This window comes from Globicephala melas, chromosome 2 (genome assembly GCF_963455315.2).
Source record: "Globicephala melas chromosome 2, mGloMel1.2, whole genome shotgun sequence".
In the NCBI taxonomy this organism is placed as follows: domain Eukaryota; kingdom Metazoa; phylum Chordata; class Mammalia; order Artiodactyla; family Delphinidae; genus Globicephala; species Globicephala melas.
The window spans coordinates 143,219,178-143,245,933 of record NC_083315.2 but is presented as its reverse complement, the minus strand read 5'-3'; the positions used below and the strand labels follow the sequence as shown (position 1 = coordinate 143,245,933).

General features: G+C 51.8%; 1 protein-coding gene across 3 annotated transcripts in view; it reads left to right on the top strand.

Moving 5' to 3' along the window:
- The window catches only part of TMEM229B (transmembrane protein 229B), a 40,047-nt gene extending 18,621 nt beyond the window's left edge, over positions 1-21,426 (top strand). The window contains exons 3-4 of one of the 3 annotated variants that reach the window (XM_060294936.2): positions 6,478-6,659; positions 17,792-21,426. In XM_060294936.2, coding sequence (XP_060150919.1) covers positions 6,533-6,659; positions 17,792-18,309 — 645 coding nt within the window. In that variant the 5' untranslated portion in view covers positions 6,478-6,532 and the 3' untranslated portion in view covers positions 18,310-21,426. Of the gene's footprint in view, positions 1-6,477; positions 6,664-17,787 lie in introns of those variants that run through there. The other 2 variants (XM_030855299.3, XM_070044982.1) reach the window with 2 other exon arrangements.
- Positions 21,427-26,756: the final 5,330 nt, after the last annotated feature.

Sequence of the window (26,756 nt, the reverse complement as noted above, 5' to 3'; positions counted from 1 at the left end):
TCATGGGTAGACCCTTGGAAGGCAGCTCTCCCAAGCCCCTGGGTGGGCTTGAGTAGGCTGGAAGGGACAGCTTACATGAGATTGTCTGCCCTGAGAAAAAAGGGCAGCTCTAGGTGGCCCACTGCCATAGGTAAATTAAGTCCCCTAATTCCTGTCTGCACATCTGCACCTCCCATGAATGGTGTAGCAGGGGGAAAGTGCTGATGAAACCCTTGGCCCTCCCATTTTCTAGCTGTCATTTAACCTCTGAGCTTCCCTTGCCTCCTGTCAATCAGAGTTAATGCCTGCTTCATGGGCTCATGGAGGGGACTCATGAGATGACCTGTGTGACACCTGCCTGGCACATAGAGGGTACTCAATAAATGGTTTGGAGTTTTTTAAATAGTCGAAGCAGCACCCCCTACACTGAGTTATAGCCAGAGACTCAGAGGCTGGCCTCATTTTACCCATGGCCAGAGCCCTCTCCTGGCCTCTTGGATAAAAGTCACTCTTCAGACAGTAGACAGTGACTTTCTTGGAACAAGGGTTCATCCTCCCCCATCTCACAATGGCAGCCTTGGTTAACTAGGCTTGAGGGAGAGAATGAGGGCAGTGGTGTCTGTTCAGAAAAGAAAGAGGATTTCCAAGAGCAAGGAAGCTCAGCTCAGCTCAGCTTTAGGTCTGCGTGTTTGGCAGCCTTCTCGTCACCCTTGGTAAGTTCTAGAGCAATGTCCAGTGGAACTTTCTGTGATGATGGAAATGTTCTACATCTGCACTGTCCAATATGGTAGACACTTGCCACATGTAGCTATTGAGCACTTTAAATGTGGCTAGTGAGACGAAGGAACTGACTTTTTTTATCTTATTCATTTTTAAAGTTAAATTTGAAAGAGTCCCATGTAGCTAGTGGCTCTCAAACTGGGTAGTGCAGTTCTGCAGTTTTCAGAAAACTATCTCTCTGTGCACTTCTTGATCTTGGCTTGGGCCTCATCTCTAGGCTACTAGTTTTCTCATGTCCTGTTTTCAGAAGTCAAGGTGTGCTAGTTGCTGGCAAGGACCAGGTAAGTCAAGGGGAACTGACAAAATCAGTGACCAGGAGGGTGATTTGGAGCCCCCAGAGCTATAGCCATCCCGCTGAGATTCACCCACCACGCCAGGCATCCGAGTTTCTTATTTGAGATTCTGCCCCTTACTGTCTGCAAAGGGCAGAGCCACTGGTTTTCACAGCAGCAGAGATGGGTAGGTGGTGCTCAGATACGTGACTCTCGTGCCAGCTAGGTGTGTTCCAGGTGAGGAGAAACCATCTGTGCTAGTTAGAATTTTCTTGATTGTAAGTGACAGAAAATCCAACAAACTACCTGGAGTAAAAAGGAATATTTACCTTCTTGTTAAGGTGAAACACCCAGGCTAGAGAGGACCTGGTGAAGTTACTTAAATTCTTTTGATCAGAAACAGATGGAAATTCCAGACCATGAGTTAAAGGATTTCACCTTCCCTTCATGTGTTAATAAAATTGCCAAGCAACAGCTGATGAGGAATTCACGGTTTCCAGCCCCTGCCTGCAAGAAGAGTCTTCAGTTGACTAGCTACATTTATTTGGCAGTTGGGCACTTTGCCCTGACCTAGTTGGCCCTGTAGGGATCACCAGATGACCCTTGCGATAAGGGGCAGAGAATGTCTGACCCCTAATTACACAAACTTTAGCTTCTCTGGCCTGGCTGTTTCTCAAACTTGTTTAGCTTGTTTCACTTACTGTTCCCCCTGCCTGGAATGCTTTTCCCAAAGCTCTTTGCTAAGCTTCTTTGTGTCTTTCTGATGTAGGCCCTGATGCTAGATCCTTAGAGAAGTTTAAGACTCGCCCTCCTGCATCTAATTTCTTTCTGTCCCCTTCCAGGCCTTTGCCCTCCTTCGTGGCCTGATACCAGACATTACAGTATGTGCTGGCTGGCTTACTTATGGTCTGTCTCCCCACAGAACTGTGAGCACCAAGGGGGCAGGAACCTTGTCTTGTTCACACGGGGTACAGTGCCTGGCCTTCACCAGGTAGTCAATCTTTGCTGGAATACAACCCCCCGTATAAACAAACCAGCCTCCACAGGACTTCTGGGACCGGGTCCCCTGGCTGTTTAGAAATCTCTGGGGGTGGCTTGGCTGTAGCAAGCTGTGAAAAGTAGGGCATTGGGAGTCGCGCTGTTGAGATGCTCCAGATTTGTCCTCCGAAAGACCAACTGGGCTTCTTTCTGCCTCCACCGGGGAGGCAATGAAGGGGCAGGTGCGGTGGATTCACCTGTGGGACACCCGAAGGATGTGGGCCGTCATAGGGAGAAAGCAGATAAATTCCCGGTCACTTTGCGGGTGAGGCTGTGAGTCCGCTGCCTGTTCCTGTCCAGCTGACAGAAGGAGCCTTGCTGGTCTCACGTGATGAGGATTCCAGGGCCCCTCAGCTGCCGCCTGATGGGATCTGCACAGGGGATTATTGATGAAGGGGAGGTGAGGCAGCTCTTTACAGTAACACATGCCTTGCTCTGGGATGGCAGCCAGGCAGCTAATTAGAGAGCCCAGCAGCTGTCCAGCCTTTCAGGCAGTGAGCAGCAGCTACACAGTGCCAGGGGGTGGGATGGGAGGGAAAGGAAAGGAGCACAGGGCCAGAGGCCACCCTCTAAGGCGTAGGGGGTGGGTGGTCGGGGTTGGTTCCAGGGGGGGACATTGGGAGGGGTGTGTCAGGTGGAGTGGGCTGCATGTGGAGGAGGAAGGAAGAAGAGGAGGTTGTCAGGACAGGGTAGCCTACAGGTGAGACAGAAGAGAGGGTGATGAGATGTCCAGCAGGCAGGGTAACCCAGATTCCAAGCCCAGAGTGAGGGGCATGGAATGGAAGGACATGGCCAAGTGGAGGGGAGGGGGGTTCCATCCCCTATCTACACCCTTTCTTCCGCATGCCAGCCAGGCCCCAGGGCCTGGGTCTCCTTGCTCCCAAGGGGGAGCTGACCAGATACAGCCTTTCCCCTGGTCGGGGGGGGGGGGTTTGGCATTCCAATTGCATCTGTAGCTGAGCACGGTCACTCCTTGGTTTGGGAAGTTGCCAATCCACTTGTGTTCAGGGCTGGTCTTACTACAGGACAAGTAAAAGCAGTTGTTCTGGGTCAAAAGGGAGGAACTGGGGAGGATTTGAAAAACCAGAGGGCTCCCCAGTGGGTCTCTGGGGCATCTTCTCTTTACTCTATGGGCACCTGGGTGGGGTGATTTGGGGAAGAGGAGAATAGGAGAGAAAAAGGGATAGTGTTTGCCTGCCACTTCCTGGCTTCACTCTTAGGTTCCAGGCCATGGAGAAGGGTGGTGGATGGGGGTAGATTTGATTTTGAGGTTCCGGTCAGAGAAGCAGAGATGCAATCCTGCAAGCCCAGCTTACCTTAAATAGTTATAGGGGAGGAGAGAGAATGATGCAGAGGGAATTTCCTGCCAGCAGCTGCTGGTTAAACCTCTTTGGGAAATGAATCCTACATATATGGAAACTGGACGCTTCTTTGGAGAGTGCCAGCACATTGTAGAAATAACAGAATAGGCACTGTTATTCTCTGACCTGAGCCTGAGCTTGGCTCCTTGCCCATATGAAAGCCTGCGGTGTCTCCCGGGATGCCTTGGACGCTCTGTTCCTGCCCCATCCCTCCTCATGTGACATGTCTTCTGTACTGTCCAGACCCAAGGCACTCACCCCATCTATCCTCACCTCTCAGCCTGGGTGATGGCTCTTGGAGGTGGGAGAAAGGATAGCGAGGACCCTCCTTTCTTCCCTGGTCTCCGGAGACAGCCCTGCCCATTGTAAACCAACATTTATGGTGCTTTGTGGGAGAGAACCCTTCCATGATGGTGGCCTAAAAATTAGAGAACACCAGACATCATTATGTTTGGTTAATAACACTGGATGTTGCAATCACCCAGTAATTTAGTTGGATCCTTCTCTACCTTGCTTGTCCCTCCATCCAACAGAAGTTTCATGGTCTCAAGGAATTCATCATGTGGAGGGGGAAACAGACACGTAATCATTTTAAGATGGGGCAATATGTTTCAATAGGAGGCTGTTCAGGGTCCTGTGGGAACATCAGTGATGGAATACCTGGGGGGCTGTGGGAGGATGGCATCACAAAGGAATGAAGAGGGGGCAGGGTCTCAAAGGAGGAGTGGGTATGGTGGGCTGCAGAGGAGGGCAGTTAGAGAGGTCTTGAAATTGCACGGTAGTCTCTGCCCCTTCAAGCTTCTGGAGCATTGGGACATGTTGAAGGAGAAGCTGGACGGACTTGGCTGTACGTTTACAAATAAGCTGCTTACAGGATGGACTAAGTAGATTACACCGAATGAAGGATGAGTGCATGCAGATGTGTGCCTTGAGAATGAGATTGGGATGGAAAGCACTTTGAAGGTATGCTATATGGCAAGAGGGGCGACTCTGGAGCCCGAGGACCAGGGTTTGAATCAAATGTATGGATTTAGCCTAATCTCTTAATATCCTGAGGCTCAGTGTTTTCATCTTTAAAATGCAGCAGGGCTGGGGACAGGGTGGGGGTGGGGAGGTAGGATAATTCCTGCCTTCCCTGCAGGAGTCTGGGGAGAATTATGAGAGGTCATATACTTGAAAAAGTACAAGTACTACCACATGTTAGTTGTATAAGGGCTCTTCACACATTCCTCTACTCCAAAAACTTCTGGTTCAGGTCATGCTGTCCTCAAGGGAGCCTCATGCCCTCTACACCGTGGGACCCGGTCTAAGGGGCCCGAGGGTGTCAGAGGGGTCTGGGGACAGCTTGTGCACTTGGAGGCAGAGGTGGGACCCCATCACCTCCTCGTCCAGCTCTTCCCCTGGGGGAAGAGCCTGCAGACCAGGAAGCAGGAGGTGTCCAGCATGAGGCTGGCCCCAGGAGGGAGCCTGTTCTGACTGCCACGCTTCATCTGCCAGGGCGGCAGCCTAACCAGCCTCGGGCTCCCAGGGCTAACCGTGGCGACCAGCAGGCTGTGCTGCCAGGATGTGGGCTTTGGTTTCTGTTTCTGTTGGGTTTTGACTAGTGCTGTTAATGCGGCCTGCTTAGGGCCCAGAGAAGGGGAAGTGCCCGTGGGGGGATCGAACTCCCCAGGCACAGGGTCACGGTGGTGCTGGAGATGGAGGGCGCGCTGGACATGCCCCTGATAGGTATGTTCCAGGGTGATCCCTGCCCATGGCCCGGCAGGCTGGGAGAAGGGAGGGGTGGGGACAGGTGGGGCAGGGTTGGGGGCTCCTGTTTGTGGAGGAGCTGGGGAGGGACAGAGGCCAGGAGAGCACAGCAGCCCGCAGCACTTCACCCACTCTGTCCTTCACTTCTCTCAGTGCAGAGGCCCAGGGGAGAGACCCGGGGGTGCATGCCCTCCCTGCCTGCAAGCACAGGTGCACACAGTGAATTTCAGGTCCCCAAGCCCTGCACTTCCACTTCTCTTGGCTCCCCTGCTGCCTCGCAAGTTGTCACCTTCGGGAGCAAAGGCCCGAGTCACCCCTGCTCAGAGAGCCTGGGGGTTGGGGGAGGGAGGAGGGTGGCCATGGGCATCAGCGCAGGGTGGTGCCTCTGTGGCCCACCCTGCTTGGTCGTCCACTGGGGGATGCGGGCAATTCCCTCCGCCGGTCACACACTATTCTCAGCTTCTGAGCAGCCGGTCCATCCCTCTGTAGGGCTGGGCTGGATCTGATCTCTGTCCCTGGGCTCGTGCAGAAGGTACAGTTTATCCAAGGGATTTTCAGGGAAGCTTCAGCACCTTCATGTTAAAGCAAAAACAATGTCGAAGTCTCTATCAGATGGTCAAGTCTTAGGGCTCTATTAAAAATATGTATGTGGCAAGGGGCATTATAAAGTCAGATTTATATCAGCTTATAGTCAATTACCGATGTTAATAGGAAGGGTCTCGACAACAATAATAAAATAATAAAATGAAATAAATAGGAGGGCAGTGGGATTGCGGGTAGAGGGTTTTAGCACACGTTTTGTTGGTGTGCTTGTTTTTGCACGTGTAGTTGTGCTTGGCTCCCCAAATGCAAACAAATGCTCTACATCGTCTGTCTTCCGTGAGGTCCTTGATCGCCCTTGAGAACAGATGTACCCACTACAGGGGGAAGGTGAGAGTGTAATTTGAAGCTAAATTGAGAATGGAGCTGGATTCTAAAATTATATCCCTGCTCAGATTTACAAGTGTGCACACACTTCACTCATGGCACAAGAAGCACCGAGTCCTAGCCCCCATGTGAACTGCCTGGGATCCATTCCAGGCTCTCATCTCCGGATTAACCAGACCTGGGCAAGCAGGATGGCAGAGAGGAGGTGGCAGGCTCCAGGAGAGGCCCCATGGCCTGGGTGTGATGAGTGTCAGGCGCTGAGCCTGGAGCCCGGAGCTGTGGTGTTCGCCTCGAGGCCGCCTCTCTGGCTGGCCTGGTGGCTCGGAGCTGGGGATAGTTTAAGCTAATGAACTCCTCCTCTTTAATTCCAGGGACAAATGGAAGCCACCCATCCACTAGCCGAGGATCAGCTGAGCCCTGGGGCTGATGCTTGCCCACACTGTTGAGAATGGCACCGAGGCCCAGCCAGGCACCGGGACAAAGGTTAACCCGGGACACTCCTGGACAGTGATCCTGATGTCTGGTCGGAGCCGCGCACTCAAGGGTGTGATAAGTGAGTACGTTACTGGCTCCCAGGGGATCCCTGGCCCTTCCTGCCTCAGCAGCATGGGCACAGGCCTGAAGGTTCCAGTCCTGAGCCTGCTTCCGGTCCAAGGGCCTGTCACAGGGCTATGGTCCTGGAATGGGAGGGGGTTTTCCAGCAGTTTCAGGTCGTGTCACATGCTAGAGCCATTGTATAGCCACATGGCCTCTAAGAACTGGGTCAGACCCAGGTGGGCTGACATGAGTGATGTGAGACACCCAGCACTTAGGAGATGGCATCTTCCCCAATTCTCTTTCTTATCTGTATGCTCATGGGTGCTTTGGGCCCTGGGCTTCACCTCTGTGCAGTGGGAACTAGATCTCACCTAGGCTTCCAGACTCTGCCCAGAAGCCATGAGTGGTTTGTGTGGCCTTGGGTAGAGCATCCAGGGCACTGGATGGTGAAGGCTTTGTGGTGCCTTAGCTGCCATAAGCGTGGCCACCAGGGGGTCAAGAGGAGCAAGTTCTCTGCTGCTTCTGCCATGTTTCAGCCATATCTCCTCCTCAGTCCAGAGGAGCGGCATGTAGGGCGAGGGGCCCCCTGGCTGGGGAGTCTCACCTGTCCTCACATAGCCTTTCTTTCCAGCCTCGGCCTCTGGCTTTTCCTTGATGATGCTTTAAAAAAATGACAGTTGGCTGCTCTCCCAAGCCCCAGAGGCTGTCCGGCCTAAAGGCTGTTCTGTCTGAAGAGGACAGACAGTCCCACTGTGGGACCGGGGGCCGGCAGGCAGAGAGCTCCCCTGGAAACCAGGGCAGGGAGCGCTGGTGGGTTTGTACTCGGACAAGTTTTAGGAGCTGTTGGCCTGGTCCATGGGAGCCCAGAGCCCTTAGCTTCTATGTAGGAGTTTGCAGAGAGGGAAAGGGTAACCGGATACTTCTCAGCTTTAGATAGATCTTGACTCCACTGCTAGTTGAGAGTTTAAAACTCAAGGCTAGAATCTATTTTTCAGTCAACCGAGGCTTGCAAAATCAGTTTGTGATTGGAGGGTCTTTCAGGAAGTGTGTTACCGAGTTGATTTACAGCCGGGGTGGTGTGAGAGAGCCTGGACTGTGGGAGTGGGGTGGGGGGTAGAGAGATGGTCATGGAGGCCACTGTGGGAACGCGGTGACTCAGACGGAGACCTATTCCCTGCATTACACAGAATTCCCCAGAACAACCTACATCGTCAGCCTTAAAACAGTTGTACCCTTTTGTTCAGTGATACCACTTGTAGAATTGTTCATTAAGAAATCTTTCTTTAGGAAATAGTGCCAGCAAAGAAAAGCGCTGAATTCTCTTGTTACAGGCATAAGAAAGATGTTCTTGTGGTGTCATTGTCAGAGTAGAAATGGGAAACAGTTGTTCTCCCTTTGTTGAACACCTAGGTTAAGTAAATTATAGATTTCCACTTGGTGGAATGTTACACAGCCATTATAATAAGGAGAACATAGGCTATATGACAACTTGGAAAAATTGATTATGATGTAATGAGTGAAAGTGTCAGGTTACAGGATAAGTACATTATGGTAACTTGTAAAATAAACACATGAGAAAAGATCGCAAAGGGGAAATGATAATGGCTGCTAGTTTGCTGGAATTATGAATGCCTTTTCTTTCTATGATGCATGGATTTGTTTCTTTTAAAACTAAATTAAATCTCAATGAGTACACCACATACCACTAAAAGTGATTTTCTCTAAGATGTGGGATGATGGGGGACTTGCTTTCTATATCATTCCTTTCTGCAGTGTTTAAATTTCAACTGTGAGCAAATGTCACTTTTGTAATCAGGAAAAAGAAAGACATTTTAAAATGCTAGATATAAAAAATTTTAAAGGCTATATTTCCTAAGAAAGAGGAGAAGAGAAAGGCTGAGCTCTTTAGCTCTTTATAGCTGCTCTCATCAGTGTTTAAGGGCCTGCGCCTGTTTGGGCCCATTCATTCATTCATTCATCAATCCATTCATTCACAGGTATCAGTGGGTCTTACTGCCAGGCACTGTTCTAAGCACTAGTTTACCCAGCAGTGAACAAGGCAGAGCCCTGCCCTTGTGGAACTTTCACTCTAATTGGGGGAGACAGACAATGAACAAGTAGCGAAATATCGGAAAGTGAAAGCGCTAAGACTAAAATGGGATGATGTGGGTGACGGGGAGGCTATTTTGGATCAGAGATTCCTCTGAGGGGTGTTGGTTGAGCTGAGATCTGAATGACAACAGAGAGGCAGCCGTGTAAAGTCTGGGAAGGGTCCTGCAGTCCCCACCCGCAGGCTGCCCTTTGCTGCCTGAGCCCCGGTAAGCCTCGGTGCCAGGCTGACTCCGTTCCCCAAGCCCACTTGCCCCCGCTGCACCTGCCAGCTGGGATTTGCTCAGCATCTGAGGCTGTCCGAAATCCTCCCCGGCCGGCTGCCCTGCACGGTTCTGCTACTCCGGCTGCTGTCGCTGCTGCAGGCACAGGGCTTCTCTGGGCAGCCTGCACGCTGGCCGCTGCTCTTGGCTGGCATTTCCGTGGCAGGGCTGGGGCGTCTGAGATTCCCGGCAGCTTTGGGGCAGGCTGGCCATAGGGGAGACTCTGGGTAACGTGTGTCCTGGTGAGAGGTCTTTGAATGGCACGTGCCTTAAGGTCCAAAGGGGTGGCTGCTGCCATGGTCCTGTGAGGGTCAGCCGTGACCCTGGAGGATCTTCGTGTGGACGCTGCCAGAACGTGGCTTCAGAACAGAACTTGGCCTCTCAGAATAGACTGAGAGCCTTCAGGAGCTCTGACACCGGTTCTGGGCTTCACTGATGACCTACCGAGAAGCTCACATCCTTCTTGCTTCCTGTTGTCTCCCCATATACCATCTCAGCCTTCCACAAGCAGAAACTCAGAAAACGGTAGTGCCCTCAAAGGAGCCTGTAGTCAGCCTCAAGAACAGTGCGATGTGCTGACTGGGAGTGAAGGCTCTGGAGCTGGGTTCGAATCCCAGTTCTGCCTCGTGGAGCTGTAAGAACTTAGGCTAATTTTCTAGCCTTTCTCTGCCTCGAATTCCCCATCTGTGAAATGGGCTTGAAGATTATCTGCGTTAGTACATGGGAAGTACTGAGAAGAGTGCCTGATTATTACTGTGACTTGGGAAGTGGCAGGAGGACCAGCCCAGGGAGCTTTCCTGGGGGGACGCCCACAGCAAGAGAGGGTGGAACTCTATGGCATTTGGACAAGCCAGTGACCACCGGTATCTTCTCCCACTTGCTTTCCTTCTGGCCCTGAAGCAAGCCCATGTTTTCCTCCCCCTCAACCTGATGACCACAGGGGAGGCTCAGGACTGTTTCAGAACTTGCATCTGGCACCCAGAGGTAAGGGCGACCGCCCACCCCTCATTAATTCCACTACCCCACCAGGAGACTGCACTCCGGGTTGCTCAAGCTGTGTCCCCAATGCCTTGTCCTCAGAGACCCCTGGAAGGCCTGTGCATCTCCCCAGTGCAGTGGTATTAATTAACTGTAATGGTTTTGTTGCCTGGGGATGGGAAGTGAAATTTGGGAAGTAAATGAGGTGAAAGAGGAAGGCTTGCCCAGCCTGTCTGCATGGAAGGGGAATCCTGATTTTCTAGCAAGACGCTCCTCTGGACAAAAATTCCCAGAGTTGTCGTGTTGTTCCAGGAAGTTAAGATGCTACAAGATGGGGGGTTTTGGCAAAACCAAGAGCAATCATCCCATCCGGTTTTGCCTCCAGCCTGTCTTGGACTTTGATGGCATTCTCTTCGCTCCTCTCAACTGCTCACTCTGCTCTCTGTCACCCTAAGGAATAGCCCAGCGGGTTCCAAGAGCAGCAGGTGAGCTACTCCTAGGGAGCAGGGCTCTGAAAGCCAGCCCTCCCCCTGCCCCACCTGTCTCCTTGGAGGGGCAGTGCCGTGTCCTGATGACTCGCCTTGGGCTCTGGCCCTTTGCTGGGACTCCGTGTGCCTGGCTCTGTCATCACACATGAGGGCTCTTGTACTTGAGTGTTGTTCCCTAAAATCCCGCTTGAGAAGCCATCCACTGCTCTGCAGATTCTTTTCTCTGCCTTCAGTCTTGCCCACGCTCTCCTCTCTACTCCACCCTGAGTTTTCATTCCTGGGCTGTCCCATCTTTGTGTCATGGTCCTCAGGATGGTTATGTCTGTCACCAGGAGAAAGAAGCAACATCCCGTGAACTGCTGGTTCCCCTTGATGCAGGTAGACCCAGGGCTCCGATCCCAGGGCTGAACAAGGAGGTACTGGAAGGGTCTGGGGCAACGGGCTCAGGTTGGGGGAGGCCAGGCAGGGATGGAGGCTGTTGGGCCCAGCAGAGGGAGGGGAGCCTGTCCTAGCTCAAAGTTCAGGCACAGCTCCGGTGACTATTAGAAGTGGGTTTGGGGAGTGGAGTTCTGAAAATCCACCCAGGCCAATGCCTGCCTTTAATTTTAGCATCTGTCCCATCACAGTGTGAGCTGCCATCCCACCTGACGACACTGTCTCACGTCCCCGCCCCTGTCCTCACCCCCGCCTCCTGGCTCCCGCCAGCTCTTCCCCATTCATCTTCCGTGGACCAGTCCAGGTCTCCTCAGACACGACCTGACCTCACCTAGGTATGCTTCCCCTCCACCTACCCGTGTTCTTCCAGGCACAGAGATTCTAAAACCAGAATCCAGGCCTCAGGCTCGCCCTGTTCTCTCTCCCCACACCCTCTCTTCTGTTCGGCACTTGCCCTCTCTCCCTTTGACAGCCACTCCTTTAATCTTGCTTCTGCTCCATAGGGTTTGGGCGTCCAACTCTTCCAAGTCACCTGCTCCGGGGGTGTGGGCGTGGCTGGAGCCTCTGATCTGTAACCGACTGGGAAACCATTCTTGGCCTGCCCCAAAAGATCAGACCAAGAGGCAAGGAGAGTAGGGTTTTAAAATCAGCATCAAGGAGGGGACTGACCAGAGTGATGACTCCACCAGTTACATGAGCCTGCTGACGTGCACATCTGAAGAAGTCCCTTCTCCGGATCCTGGGGGACAGAGGGGCCAGGGCTACGTGTGCCTGTCAGGTGGACAGACCTGCGTTCAGAGGACCCTGAGTCGGGCAGGAGGCAGAGGGGTCTCCAGGCCACCACTGTCCACCCACCTCGGACTGCGGACCCCTCCTCGCTGCTCTGTGTTTCCCTGGAGCCCAAGCTCTGTTCTGGGCAGAGCTTAGCAACCTGTTGGGAGTTCAGCATAAAACTAGAGCTTGAGAAACTGTGCCAGGAATGCTGGCCCTTTCACTCACGCGTCTTTTAAAGCCAGGCCCTCACAGGGCTGGTTCTGAGACCCCTCCCCTTTCATCACACCTCCTCAGCCACACGGGAGCTGGAAGCTCACTTCGATTCTCCTCAGCTGAGTTTTTGTTCCATGGGCTGTATGTGTGATTACTGTTTTCACGGGTAGCTTGGCTGCCGGGTTAGTGCTCTGGGTGGAGGTGAAGACCTGACTTGCTTGGCACAGAAGGCTGCCCGGCTGCTAGTGAGGACAGGGGCAGAAGGACCCTGCCACAGGTGGGAGGGAGAAGCTGACCAGGAATCCTGGCTCTGTGCCAGAAATGAAAGCCATCTTTTCTTGAGCATTTGCTGTATCCCTAGTAGTGGATATCTCCTGGCTCGTTCATCCTCACTGTAACCCTCAGAGGTGGTTACTCTTATTCTCACTTCACTTATAAGGAATCTGAGACAGAGAGGTCAGGTAATGTGCCCTAGATCCCACAGGTGGGGGGTATTATCGTCCACAACACAAACCCAGGCAGTTAGCATCTGGAGCCCCTGCACTTAACCCTACACACCATTCACACCTGTGAGTCATGGTTTGTTGTTGGGCATGGCTCAGGAGGGAAGAATGGGTGTTAATTTTACACAATTTCAGGTTTCCTTAAGTTCATTTGTCTGGCAAATTTACTGAGCATCTTCTATATACAAGGTGCTAAGATGATTGATATATAGTCATTCAACAAATAGTTTTAAGGGACCTCCCTGGTGGTCCAGTGGTTGAGACCCCGTGCTTCCACTGCAGGGGGTGCGGGTTCGATCCCTGGTTGGGGAACTAAGATCCCACATGCTGCATGGCCAAAAAAAGAAAATAAAACAAACAAACAAACAAAACAAATGTTTTTAAGATACCATTATTTTTATAAAAGTTATACATACTAGTTAGAAAAAAATTTTAGAGTCTACAGAAAAGTATAAAGATGGAAATAAAAATCACTTATGATGTCACCATCTAGAGATGATTGTGGCTAAATTTTTTGTATATTTACATGTGTGTATGCCTTTGCAAACTCAAAATCATACTCAGCATTCCACTCTGAATCCTGCTTTTTTCTCTTAATGTTGTATTAAACATTCATCAGGTGGCTACTGGTGCTGGCCTCCAGAAGAATCATGGCAAAGCTGAACGCTAACTGTTATCACAGAAGTGAACGGGGTGCAGAGGTGGACAGGGCAGTGGACAGCTCCAGGGTTGCAGGTGTTTAGGAAAGTCTTCACAGAAGAGCTGGATCTTGAAGAAGGATTATGGCTTCGCAGGCCATGGTTGGGGGAAGGGCACCCCAAGTAGCAAAAACAGCAATGGAGAGATCGGGAGGACAGGCTCCGAAGCAGAAGTGGATCACGATGGGCTTTGCCAGTCATGCCTAGGGGTTGAGCCTTACTCTGTAGATGTTAGAGATCCACTAATGGGCTTTAAGTGGGGAGAAACACTGGATGTGCATTTTAGAAAGACTGCTGTTTCTATACACGCTTTCACAGTCGTGATGAGTAAATTGAAAGGAGCAATGCAAGGCTGGGAGACTGGCTAAGTAAGAGACCATTGGAGTCATCCAGGTGAGAGATGATGGGGCTTGAACTAGAGCAGGAATGAGAAACAGGAATGATGAGGAGGAGATGGATTTCAAAGATGTTTAAGAGGTAGAAAGGATAGGCGTTAATGGCTGACTTGGTGGCTTTGCCATGTGACTTGCTTGGGCCAACAAGATATTAGTGGGTGTGACTTAACAACTTAACTAGTATTGAAAAGCACCGGTGCAGTGGGGTTGCTCGCTCTTGGGCCTCCGCCCTTGCCATGAGAAGACCTTGCCAGGGCTAGTCCACTAGGCCCAGAAGAAGGACAAGAGGCAAGTGGAGCAGAGCCATCCCAGCCAAGCATAGGACAGAGCCCCCAGATGACTCACAGCCTTGTGACTGAGGCCAGCCAAGATCTGCCAACCCATAGGCACGTGAGTTGTAATAATAAATGAGAGTTTATTTAAGCCATTGAGTTTGGGGATGATTTGTTATGTAGCAATTGCTGAGTGATAGGAATGTCTTCATTCTTTTTTTTTTTTAATGTATATATTTATTTATTGGCTGCGTCGGGTCTCAGTTGTGACACGCACAGCATCTTTCGTTGCAGTGCACGGGCTCTTCATTGCGCGTATGGGCTTAGTTGCCCGACCAGGGATCGAACCAGTGTCCCCTGCACAGTAAGACTGACTCAACCACTGGACCACCAGGGAAGTCTCAAGAATGTCTTCACTCTTGAACTGAATGCTTACTGTGTGCGAGGCACTATTCTAGGCACCTGGGGATGCAGTGCTGAATCAAAGTCCTTACTGTCAGGGAGTTCAGATTAAAGGGGGGAAGTGGCAGAGGAAGCAAGAATGACCTCTCTCTGCTAACTGGGTGCATGGTGGTACCATTAATCAAGATGGGGGTCAGGGCTTCCCTGGTGGCGCAGTGGTTGAGAATCTGCCTGCTAATGCAGGGGACACGGGTTCGAGCCCTGGTCTGGGAGGATCCCACATGCTGCGGAGCAACTAGGCCCGTGAGCCACAACTACTGAGCCTGCACGTCTGGAGCCTGTGCTCCACAACAAGAGAGGACGCGATAGTGAGAGACCCGTGCACCACGATGAAGAGTGGCCCCCAGTTGCCACAACTAGAGAAAGCCCTTGCACAGAAACGAAGACCCAACACAGCAAAAATAAATAAATAAATTAATAAACTCCTACCTCCAACATCTTCTTTAAAAAACAAAACAAAACACAGCCCAGGCTTTACCTCCTTTGTGAAGGCAACATTAAAAAAAAAAAAAAAAAAAAAGATGGGGGTCATACGATCCCTGAGGTGGACCTGGGTGACCTGGCCTGAGGCGGCACCTCTGGTGGGAGGCCCTCCGTACTCGCTTCGCAGCAAGGGAAGGTGACCACCCCTTCTGCTGGACAGAGGACAAGCGGTCCCCTCCCGGCCACAGGTGTGGGACAAGACACGCTGACAGTTGGGCACCAGTAGGGACGGGAAAGCTGCTGGGGCTGGAACTGCCTTCCCCCTTCACCCTCCCGGGCCCTGAGGGGCTGCTGTTTGGTGCCATGGCCGGAGCAGCGAGGGGAGCTCGAGCCTGAGGCCAGAGGCCTGGGCTCCTATCACTGGCCGGTCCTCCCACACTCTCTGTGTTGAGTTGTGTGCTGTGTGCTCCTTTAATTGCATAATGTAAAAAGAAAAAAAGAAGCTAAGAGTGGACCAAAACATTGCACAAAGTGTTCTAATTTCCAAAAGAAAAAGAAAACAAATGATGGGGGTCATAGGAGATATTGGGAGGGAAGATAATGAGTTTGATTTGGGAAAGGAATATGAGGTGCCTATGTGACACTTAGGTGGAGGTGTTCGGGAAGGAGTGGGGTAAATAGGTGTAGAACACAGGAAAGCTGTTTGGCTGGGGACTGAAAGTCATCAACAGTGAAACAAAATCATCTGTACCAAAGGGAGACAGAGTACATGCTGTGGATATTCAGGGGAGGAAGAAAGGATTTGTGGTTGGGAGGATGAAAAAGATTTTGTTCTGAAGGTAACCTGTAAGCTGGGTCTGTACTTGTGGAGGCAAGAGGAGAAAGGCACATAAAACACATTAGATGGGATGATGGTAAGATGCAGAGAGCTGGACTGTGAGAATTAGGCTGAAAAAGTAGATTGGAGTGAGATCAGGGAGAGTCTTGAATGCCAGGCCAACGACACTGCAGTGTTTCACTAGCAAATGGGGAACCATTGAATGTTTTTGAGCAGGGGAGTGACATTAGGCACGCATGTCTAGGAGATGGCTGAAGTATGATGAGTTTTCAAGTCGAAATCAAAAGATACGGATTCTAGTCTCACGTCTTCCATTCAGTGGCCCTGGGATATGGCGCAAATGACTTCTCTCTGAGCTTCAACTACCTCTCTTAAAAAATGGAAGTCAAACTACCTGCCCTTCACACGAGTCTTAATTTAGTAAGAACCAATGACAAAATGTGAATGAAAGTGATTGGAAGACCACCAAGCAATGTGCATGGGTAGGCATTATTGTGACTAGGTCTGCTTTAGCTGAAACGTAAGGCTGGGATTCCCAGACAGGTGGGCAGACTGCAAATGTCATCTTGTTAACCTCTGTCCCTTCTACCACCTCGGAGAGAGGACTGCCAGAGGTGTCAGCCTGGAGTCCACTGGCCGCTGGGGTTCATGTTCTCCTGCTCTGCCTGCCCGTTCTTGATATAACCCTGAACTCTCCCATCCCACCCTCCACATAAATGACGTGTCATTTAGAGAACACCTGCTCAGGGGAGGACTGTACCAAGGCCACAGAACAGAGGACCGGGAGACAGCTGCTGCCATCAAGGAGTACACAGGCTGGTTGGATAGGAACTAGGGGTGGCATTGAGTAAAGGGTCAAATGAGTGGTCCACACAGTCGCTGGTGGAGGGCCAGGCCAGTCTTCGGAGAAGCATGATGGGGCCTTGAAGGCCAGTGGTGTTTAAAAGAGAGGATCGGAAGGGAATGAGAAGTAAAGGAGAGGACTCTCTCCTCTGTCAGCCCACTGGTTTCCTCTCAGTATCGAAACTAAACACCAAAACCCCACTTAATGGAGCAGTTAAAAACAAATGCGACCACAATACGCAACCACTTCACACCCATTAGAATGGCCATCGTCACGAAACCAGAAAATAAGTGCTGGCAAGGATATGGAGAAATTGGAACCCTTGTGCATTGCTGGTGCGAATGTAATATGGTACAGCTGCTGTAGAAAACAGCAAGGCCACTCCTCAGAGAATAAAAACAGAATTACCATATGATCCAGCAATTCCACTTCTGGGTAAATACCCAAAAGAACTGAAAGCAGGGACTCGAACAGATATTTGTACACCCATGTTCAGAGCAGCATTATTCATAATAGCCAAAAGGTGGAAACACCCATTAATGGATGAATTGACACACAAAATATATCTAGGTAGATCACAACAGAGTATTATTTAGCCTTAAAAAGGGAAGAAAATTCTGACACATGCTACAACATGGATGAACCATGCAGACGTTAGGCTCAGTGACATAAGCCGGTCACAACAGGACAAATACTGCATGACTCCACTTAAACGAGATACCTAGAGTTGTCAAATTCATAGAGACAAAGTAGAATAGTGGTTGCCGCGGGCTGGAGAGGGGATGGGGAGATAGACAGTGTTTCATGAGTTCGGAGTTTCAGTTTGGGATGATGAAGACATTTTGGAGATGGATGGTGGTGATGGCGGCACAACAATGAGAATGTACTTAATATCACTTCAGTGTATACTTTAAAACAGTTAAAATGGTAACTTTTATGTTATGTATAGGTTCACATACACACACATAAAAGACACATGTGACGGGCTGCTTAGAAAGAGCTCACTTGAAGCATGAGTGATGTGGAACTCACCTGAGTTTGAGAAGAAGTGGGGGAAGAGATGGGGACCCCAGTGGATGGGCCTAGTGAAAAATTAGCAAGTAGCCTGGAAATGGGGGTACTCTTCCACTGACTACCAATCATCCTAAGAAGTTATTATAGGGAGGGTAGTAGACACCTCTCTCCAAGTAGCACTTGAGCAGCGTTTCTCAGAGGAAGCCAGTGGGGCTGTTTGTTTTCCTCCTTTTATTTCTCATGCCTCCCTGGCTCAGGTAAGGAATATGAAATAAAGTAATGAACATGGAATAGGGTTAGGAGTATGATGAGTAACTAAAAGAGAAAGGTACAGGCAGGTTTGACATCCCCTCCGGCCTGGTCACTCCAGAGACTTGGGGCGGGCAAGTCTGTGGGCCTCCTCCCTCACTTGTGCCTCCTTTGCCTCCCTAACAGCCAGCCCCAGTCAGCGCCATGGCTTCCGCCGAGCCCCTGACGGCGCTGTCCCGCTGGTACCTGTACGCCATCCATGGCTACTTCTGCGAGGTGATGTTCACGGCGGCCTGGGAATTCGTGGTGAACTTTAACTGGAAGTTCCCGGGGGTCACGAGCGTGTGGGCGCTCTTCATCTACGGCACGTCCATCCTCATCGTGGAGCGCATGTACCTGCGCCTGCGCGGCCGCTGCCCGCTGCTGGTGCGCTGCCTCATCTACACGCTCTGGACCTACCTGTGGGAGTTCACCACCGGCTTCATCCTGCGCCAGTTCAACGCCTGCCCCTGGGACTACTCCCAGTTCGACTTTGACTTCATGGGCCTCATCACCCTGGAGTACGCCGTGCCCTGGTTCTGCGGGGCCCTCATCATGGAGCAGTTCATCATCCGCAACACCCTCCGCCTCCGCTTTGACAAGAACGCCGAGCCCGGGGAGCCCAGCGGCCCCCTGGCCCTGGCCAACGGCCACGTCAAGACTGACTGAGCTGGGGGAGGGGGGTGGGCTGGGAGGCTCTCATGGATCCTATGGACAAGGGTACCAAGCTGGTAGGGTTGCCCCCTCTGTACAGCACAAGCCCTGCCCCGTAGGGCACTCGGAGCCCCCGTGCCCCACCCCCCGCCACCGTGGGCGGGCGTTGGGGGCGTGGTCAGGCGTTGGGGGCGGGGTGTGGAGGCGGCAGGGGCACTTCGGGTAGGGTCTGTGGATCTCAGCCCAGCTCAGGGGCGGGAGGCCTGTGGCTACACAGGGACGGGACTACGTGGGTGACTTTGGAAGCAGCAGGCCCTGTCCTGACTAAGGGACACAGAGTGGAGCAGAAGGTGGGAGGCAAAGCCTGAGGAGGCTTTGGGCTGCTGCGGGGGCCACCTGCCTCCCTCTCACCTGGTTTAGTTGGGCTTCAGCTGGTTCCATTAGGCAATATTCAGGTGCTTGCTTGCAACCAATACCTCCCCCAGGGGCCTGCTGAGCTGCAGCCTAAGAAGAGACTGGGCAGCCAGGAGGCTGCTGGGCAGGAGTGCTGGTCTGCAAGGGCTGGGAGGTCTTCCCTTGGCTCCTTTCCCCTCCCCCAGGGTCCCACGCTGATCCCTTGGCCTTCGGGGGCTCCCCCCCTGGTGCTGGATTCCCACCAACCTTGGGCTTTTGGAGGTTTCAATCCCTGTGTGTTCGGCAGCATTTCCCCCTTTTCTCTTATTTTCAAAGCCTTTACCACTAGCAGCCCCTTTATCCATGTAAGCACCCCACCTGCCCCACCCACAACTCCCTAGGCAACACAGCAGCTGCCAGAGATAGAGCCCTGAGCAGACCCCTCCCACCCTCTTGCAGCCTTCCCTCCACTATTGTCGATGGCCCGATTCCTGAGAAGTCCCCCCTTATGCCTCCCCACTTGCCCCGGTCTGGGGGATTGTGGCAGGGCCCCTGGTGCTCACCTCCTTGCAGTGGCTAAAAATGAATGATACCCCCAATGCAGAGTCAGGCCATCATGAGCCCCATGGATCCACAGTGGGGACCTAGAGACAAATCAGTGTGAAGGGGGGAAGTTGGGCAGTAAAGGTACCTGACTGGTTTATTTTCAAACCAGCCGGGGCAGTCTAGCTTTCTAGGTGGTGGAGGAGCCGGTATGCAGTGGTGGAGAGTCATGGAGACTGAGGGAGGGAGAAAGAGCCTTTCAGCTTTGGGAGGGTCTTCGAAGCATCCTTAGTGGGAATGGGTCAGTACTGGTTCTGCCATAGCCCCAGCCCTGCAGCAAAACCTCCTCAGGGCTACCCCGTCCTCAGCCCTCCCAGAAAGGCTGACCCACTGAGCTTGCTCCTTAAACAGTATTAACCCTGCCGTGCTCATGGGCATTGTCATCTCGGTTGCCCCGCCTTCCTCAGTGACAGGTCCATTGCTGGCAGTAGACAGGTGAAATCCTAACTCCAGCCCACTTCCAGCTCTGCCCCCTCCCTGAGTGGAGGGGTCCATCAGAACACAGCCTTTCCCACGGTACATGGTCTCTTCTTGACCACACTATGACTCTTAGGTAGAAATCAGCCTTTCCCTTTTTATAGAACATTAAAAGTGATAATACCACCTGTGGAGAGAATCTCCTCTTCTTGCTGTACTGCTCCACCTAGACTGTGCAGACAGCACCAGCTAGGGCACAGGCCAGGGTGGGGATGCGGTGGGGGGTGGGCAGGGGTGGTGTCCTGGATTGGGAGAAAGGCTGGGAGACTCTGCCTTTGGCAGGGTTGTGTTCTGCAGTGACCCTGTCCAGGACAGTTTGAAGGGCGATCCCAGCCTCTACGTCCTGGGCAGGCTCCTCCAGTCTAGGCACAACCTACATTCTGCAGGGGTTAACCCTACCTTTGATTTTACTGTGGCCCCAATTCCAGGGCTTTGGGGCTTCTAGGGGTTCAGCCTTCCAGTGGGGGTCAATTGCTTTCCATCTACAGGTGGAGGGGATTCCAGAGGAAGAATAGTGTCTGGTTCCCGGTTCTGTCAGTAATTGTTTCCTCGGTCTTTTCCCCTTGATCCACATTATCTCTGTCTCCTGGACCCCACTACCCCTCTAAGCCCCTTGGACCACACTACTCACCTTTGCTCTCCCCTCCACGACAGAATTTGGTGGTCAGCTTGTTGATGTCTCCCAGCCCAAGGCCTCCATGATTCTCTGCCAGGGCAAGCCCTTGGGTGGCCCACTGGGTCTGGCCGCTCCAGAGGTTGCCCTGTCTGTTCCCTGGCACTATCTCTCGGGGCCCTACAAAAACTCCCAAGTGCGAGAGGTCCCCGAGTAAACCTGCCTGCCTGGCAACGTGCAGAGCACTGTACTTCTGCTTCATCCAGGTGCCCTGAGGCTCCTATTCTCCCTTATAGGGGACAGAGCCCCTAGCAAAGGGAGGTGATGACCTGGAGCTTGACCACAGGATCTGTGTGTCTTCAGGGCCCCAATCCCATAGTGCCCAAGGACTCAAAGTTTGGAGTAATCCCAGCCCTGCAAAGCAGAGAATCTGCTCACTTTTTATGAACCTCTGGTGTCCTGGGCCTCTCTCCACAGGACATGGCAGCATCTCTGAGTCACAGATCGCCATGTGCTGCCCTGCATGGTTGAATCGCTTCTGACATCTGCTAGGCATCCTGTCCCTTGTGCCGTGTCCCCCCCCCCCATGCCAGTGAGTCACAATGGTCTATGCTTATTCATAGCAATAATACCTAGGGAGTGCCCATGAAGTCCTTTTGTCCTGGTCCCTCGCTTTCTGCATGGGTCTCCTGGGGAGGCAGCCACTGAGTGGGTCAGTTAGGAGAACCTGTATTTATAGAGCTCTGGGCTATGCAGACACCACCACAGGGGATGCAGAAAATTGGGAGGCTCAGGCCTGGAGGGCTTACGGCTAAGGCAGGGAAAGCACCTTCCACTCTGAGGCCACCCCAGGCCTGGAGGAGCGGCAGGTCCCTGCTCTACAAAAGGGGCTTTGAGGTGGGTGGGACTGTCTCCCAGCTATGACACCTCTTCGGAAGGATACATGCCTGGTTTGTGCACCCTGCCTGCTCTGTCTCCATTGGTCTCTTTGTCTCTTTCTTTTCACATTCATGCACACAAAATATACCGGTGTTTGTGTTCCAGGACTGGCTCTGACCCATCTCTGTTTCTTCTGTTTTGGAGCCCCTTTCCTAGGAGCTGCTGGAGGCCAGGCCCTTCACACTCTGGCATCACACTGTCCTGAAGCATGCTGGATGGGGCCATGCTGTGGGGAGGGCAGGTGGCATTCTCCACCAGTCCTTTCCACGATCTCTGTGCTGACCACCTCTGGTAACCTGAATTCTCCAGCCGACACCCGACTCCCCATCATAATCTGGTCCAGTCCTAACTTTGGGACCAGGCTGCAGGGCAGATGGGGAGGCCCAGGCAGTATCCAGGTTGACTGTGGGTTACTGCATCTTCCCATGATATGGGCTTCTCTTGAAAATGCCAGCCATGACCTGCAATGTCTCATGGGGCGGGAGGGCCCATGGAAGGGGTCTGAGGGTACCCCAAAGAGCTGGAAGGCTAGAACCCCTTACTTGTCATTACCTTGAAAGTCATGCTTTTTAGAGTTCTGCTCTCCCCCTGGCAGTGCTGCTTTCCCCGAGAAGCACATTTGGAGGGAGTCATCCCTTCCTGCTCTGTGTACCTCTGTTCTGTCTAGCATCCCTTGTCCGCCTCTCCCCCCACCATGGTCCTGCCTACTTTCCTACTTCCAGGAAGAGGATGGAGGGTTCAGAATTTGCTCAGCCAGTTTAACCAAAACCAAAATGGCCTGGCCCCCCTGGCACAGCCAGACTGTAGAATACCTGCTGGTTTTCCAGATGGAATAGGCATTGTGCTTTCTGAATCATTGAGAAAGCCCTCTGCCTCCCCCACTCACTCGATGGTGTTCATTTCAACTGAAAGCCCTTCCCCTTATGCAAATGAGCAAAGCCCCAACAGTCATTTACATGTTAGTATAAACAAATCTATAAGGCTAGTCCATTAGAGCAGGTGTTTATAAAAAGAAAGAGGCAAGCATAATGGAACAGGGTCTACCTGATGGAGCTTCAGACAAGAGGCGAGAGGTAGGACCCAGAACAAGGAGGCCGAGGGGACTTGAGACCCTTCTTCACTGGCCAGCTCCTTCTGTACTCTACTAAATGGGTACCTTTCTTTCTTGATACTTTCCTTCCTCACCTCCTCTGCCCCACCCTCACCCGATTCAAAGAGACCTTCTGACTCATCACACCACAGGTTAGAAGAACAACTGTGGTCCCTGCTGCTGCTAGTCCTGCGACTGCGGCCAGGCACTGCACTGATTGCTCGCCCTCATTCGCAACTTTTCTCCCATCCGTGGTGAGCACCGTTATTTCCCTATTTTACAGAGGAGGTCTGGTGGCAACCAGTCTACAATCCCGATTTACCGTGTCACTCTTCTGTTAAAACGTAAGCCAAAGACCCTTTGGGGAGAACTTGTGATGAGTCACGTGTCCTTTTGTACTTTGATGAGACTCTGGATGTTGTCAGAGTCCAGTCCCTCCAAATGCTATTCACAACGTGAAATTAATGTTCAGGAGGGGGAGGTTTTTGGGAGGAGAGATGGGGTTATAAAAAAGGAAGTATGGGATGCCATCTTGGCCAAGACTTAAACCAGTTGGCACAAGGATCCCTCCTCACGGAGGGAGGGTTGTGAAATTTTGGCGTCTGACAACCCTGGGTTTGGAGGTGACATCTTCTCTACCTCCCACATGCAGCTTTATTTATTCCCCGGGCCTTTCACCTTTGATCCTATTTCCTTCTCTTGAGATTAAGCCTGGGCCCCTAGCTGTTGGTGCTCTCAGAGGGTTTGAAACTACCAGGTGAAATCGTTCTCCTTTTGAAAACTCAGATGGGCCTGAGAATTGATCTGGTTAGTTCTTCAACTACTTATTGGACACCTACAGTGAGCCAGGGACCAGGCTGGTTACTGGGGTGCTCACAGCTAGTCAGGAGAAAGGCGTGGACTGTTCTTTCATGAAGATAGTTATATCAGTACAGTACAATGTTGATCAGGCCTCCAAAAGAGAAGCCTCAGTCTAACAGAGGAAACTGACTCATCCACAGATATACGTAAGGCTTCCCCAGGGAAGAGACACGTAGTGCAAACCTGAAGGTCAAGTACTGATGCTTTCAGGGGTGGGCTGGCTTCTCACTGTCTGGAAATGTAGACATTGACTGTGCTCTGGGAGATACCTAGATGGGTAGAGTGCAGAACAAAGCCAGCATACAGTGGGTACTTTAAGGAACTCTTGGTGAATGAAGTCTCACAGTATGTCAGCCCTAGTAAGCCCACCCTAAAAGCCAAGCTGAATGTTCCAGAGCACCACAGTCCCCTTTGGGAAACTGGAGTTAGGAATCCTGTTTGAACAACAATCCTCCCTGCCATATCTGTGCCCACTACCATAGAACAACTCACCACCCTCCCTGCTCTTCCCAAACCATTAGTCCCCACACAGCCCTGGCAGCATTCTAGCTTCACTCTCAGAGTCCTTGGACCTTGGCCAAAGACCCAGCTCCATTGATTTGTCCAATGCTTCATTCTGGTGATATGCTTTCTAGGTGTGGGCAAAGGTGTCCTTTCAATGCCAAGCGGTACAAAGAAGAAGGATCCACTGATGGTCTAGCCTGGCTTCTTGCCTCTGTTACAGTCACACCTTCTAAACAGAAAGGAAGGTTCTGGTTCATAAGGGTCCACTGATGGTGAAGGGTCCTGAGGCTGAATCTTCCTAGTTACAGCATGGGGATGTATTAGTTTCCTGTGGCTGCTGTAACAAATTACCACAAGCTAGCTGGCTTAAGACAACAGAAATTTATTCTCTCACGGTGCTGGAAGTCATAAGTCTGAAATCAAGGTGACAGCAGGGCTTTCTTCTGGCGGTTCTAGGGGACAATCATTCTTCGCTTCTTCCAGATTCTGGTGGCTGTTGGCATGTCTTGGCTTCCTAGGCCTGTGGTGGCATCACTCCAGTTTTTGCCTCGATGGTCACGTGGCCTCTTCCCCTTCTGTCTGTGTCTTCTCCTCTTTTGCCTCATCTAAGGACATTTATCATTGGATTTAGGGCCCATCTAGATAATCCAGGCTGATCTCATCTCAAGATCCTTGACTTAATTACATCTACAAAGACCCTTTTTCCAAATAAGGTCACATTCACATGTTCCAGGGATTTGGATGTGGCTGTCTCTTTTGGGGAGCCGCTCAGGTGTTAAGGAGGGAGATGTCTTCTGAAGCCCTGCATCCTATACCCATTTAGGGATTCCATTAAGAGCGAGAGCTAGAAGTACAGTGTGGGGTAACCTGGGAGAGAACTCAAGGATTTAGGTCGGGGTTGGAGCTCTCCATCCCAAGACACGTCCTGTAGCTGCAATGGTTTCTCTGTTTAGATGCAGATCTGATTCCTTCACTCCCTACTCCAGACTCTTTAGTGATTTCCCACCAACTTTAAGATCAAGTTCACCACCTCGGCAAGGCTTTACACAGCCCTTTGTGGTTTGGCTTCATTTTTCACCTCCCCCTCAGTCCTGCACAATCCAGGGAGAATGACTTGTGGTTTCCCTGGCAGCTCCCTGCTCACTGCCTCTGGGCCTTTCCTCTTCCTGAAACACTCTTACTCCTTCTCTTAGCCCAACTAGAGACGGATGAGCTCAATTATAGCCAGCATCGTTGGTCTCTGTTTACTTCGAGCTCTCTCTGGACCCAGCTCTCGATTTAGTTCAGGCAAACTCAGGATGGAAGCTGTCTCCCTGGAAACTCTCAGCGTGACAGCTTCCAGCAGCAGTAGCTAAGTTCTTCCAGTGCTGTCCATGCAGCCGACCTTCGTTCGTTCATTCATCCTACTAAGCGCCAGGTCCTGTGCTGGGCCTGTGTACAGCAGTGAACAAGGCAGACTCCTCTTTGCCCTCCCTGCCTGATGGCTTCACCTGAATTGTGGGGTGCAGAGAACGCTGATGGGCTGATTTAGGGAAAAGGAATTAACTAGACTTAGGGGTCAGGAAATATGTCTGTGTCAGATAGCCAGGAGGGGGTGAAGTGCTGGACTCCAGGTAGAAAAGACAGCACACGCAGAGACTGGGAACTCAGAGAAAGAGCAGGGGCCCCTGTGGTTCTGCAGTAGCTCCCAGGGTGAAGGATGGAGTCCACAGGAAGGCAGGCTAGATCAGGAAATGTCTTGTAAACCAAGTCAGGGAGAGACAGATATAAACAAACAAGAAGACAACAGGCTGTAATACATTAACAGAGTGGTGTGCAAATGAATAGGGAGCACCTTTAGATCGGGTGGCCCTAAAAGGCCTTTGGGAAGAGGTGATATTTAGGTTGAATCCGGATAATGAGGAGGACCAGCCACGCGAAGATGGGGAAAGAATGTTTCAAGCAGAAGAAACAGCTGGTGCAAAGGCCAAAAAGTGAGAATGAGTTTGGATATAGCTTGAGGAACAGATGAAAGGCTGGCGCAGCTGGAGCTTGTTGAGAAAGGGGGTGAGGAGGACAGTGTGGAGGTGAGAGAGGCAGGCGAGCGTCACAGTGTGTGGGGCTCTGGAGGCCTGGGTCGGGGGGAAGAGAAACGGAGGCGAGAGATCTCAAGGAAGGAGACTCATGGGGCCTGGCCCAACCCCGGCCAGGGATCCCTTTCTGGGGGTGGGGCCCGGCAGGGGAGACTGCAGGTAGAGCCTGGGGTCCCGCATGCCCTAGCATCTGTCCTGCCCTCCTAGACGTGGGGTCATGGATTGGGGTCAGCATAACTGAGACGTGGGTGTGTTTGGTTTCTGCAAACCCTTCTCTCTACCTGTTATATAAGCACTCCTGCCCTGGGGTAGATTATTCCAGGCTGGGTCCTGCAGGGCTTAACAAACTAAACTTCTCTCTCTCTCTCACACACACACACACACACACCACATACACAACACACACATTCTCCTCGTTCTGAGCAGCCTCTGAGGACCCATCCTTTGACTCACTCACCCTGACTCAAGCCTTCTCTCAGGATGCACAGGCCAGGGGTGTCTACTCCACCACACATCCAACCCATCTCACCTCATCTCACCCCACCTCTTACGCTTCAACCTTTGTGAGATGGGCCTGCAGAGCTGTCCTGAAGCTACCTGTGAGCCAACCCCCATCCCACCCACAGACCTTTGGGGTCTCAGGGCCCTGGCAGATTGGGGCAGCCCAGAGCAGGGCAAGGGTGGGGAACAGCATAAGTACTGAATCAGACAGACTTTAGGCCTAACTCTGGCTCTGCCACTTACTCTCTGTATGACTTCTGATAAGACACTGAGCCCCTTTGAGATTTAGCTCAGTGGATTTAGTTCACACTTAGTTTAGTTTGATTCACTGGGAGCATATCCTAGCCTTCCTGGCAAAGCTGAGTGTAAAAGTAACCACGCTGAAGGTCTGGAGCAACCAGAGGGGGCA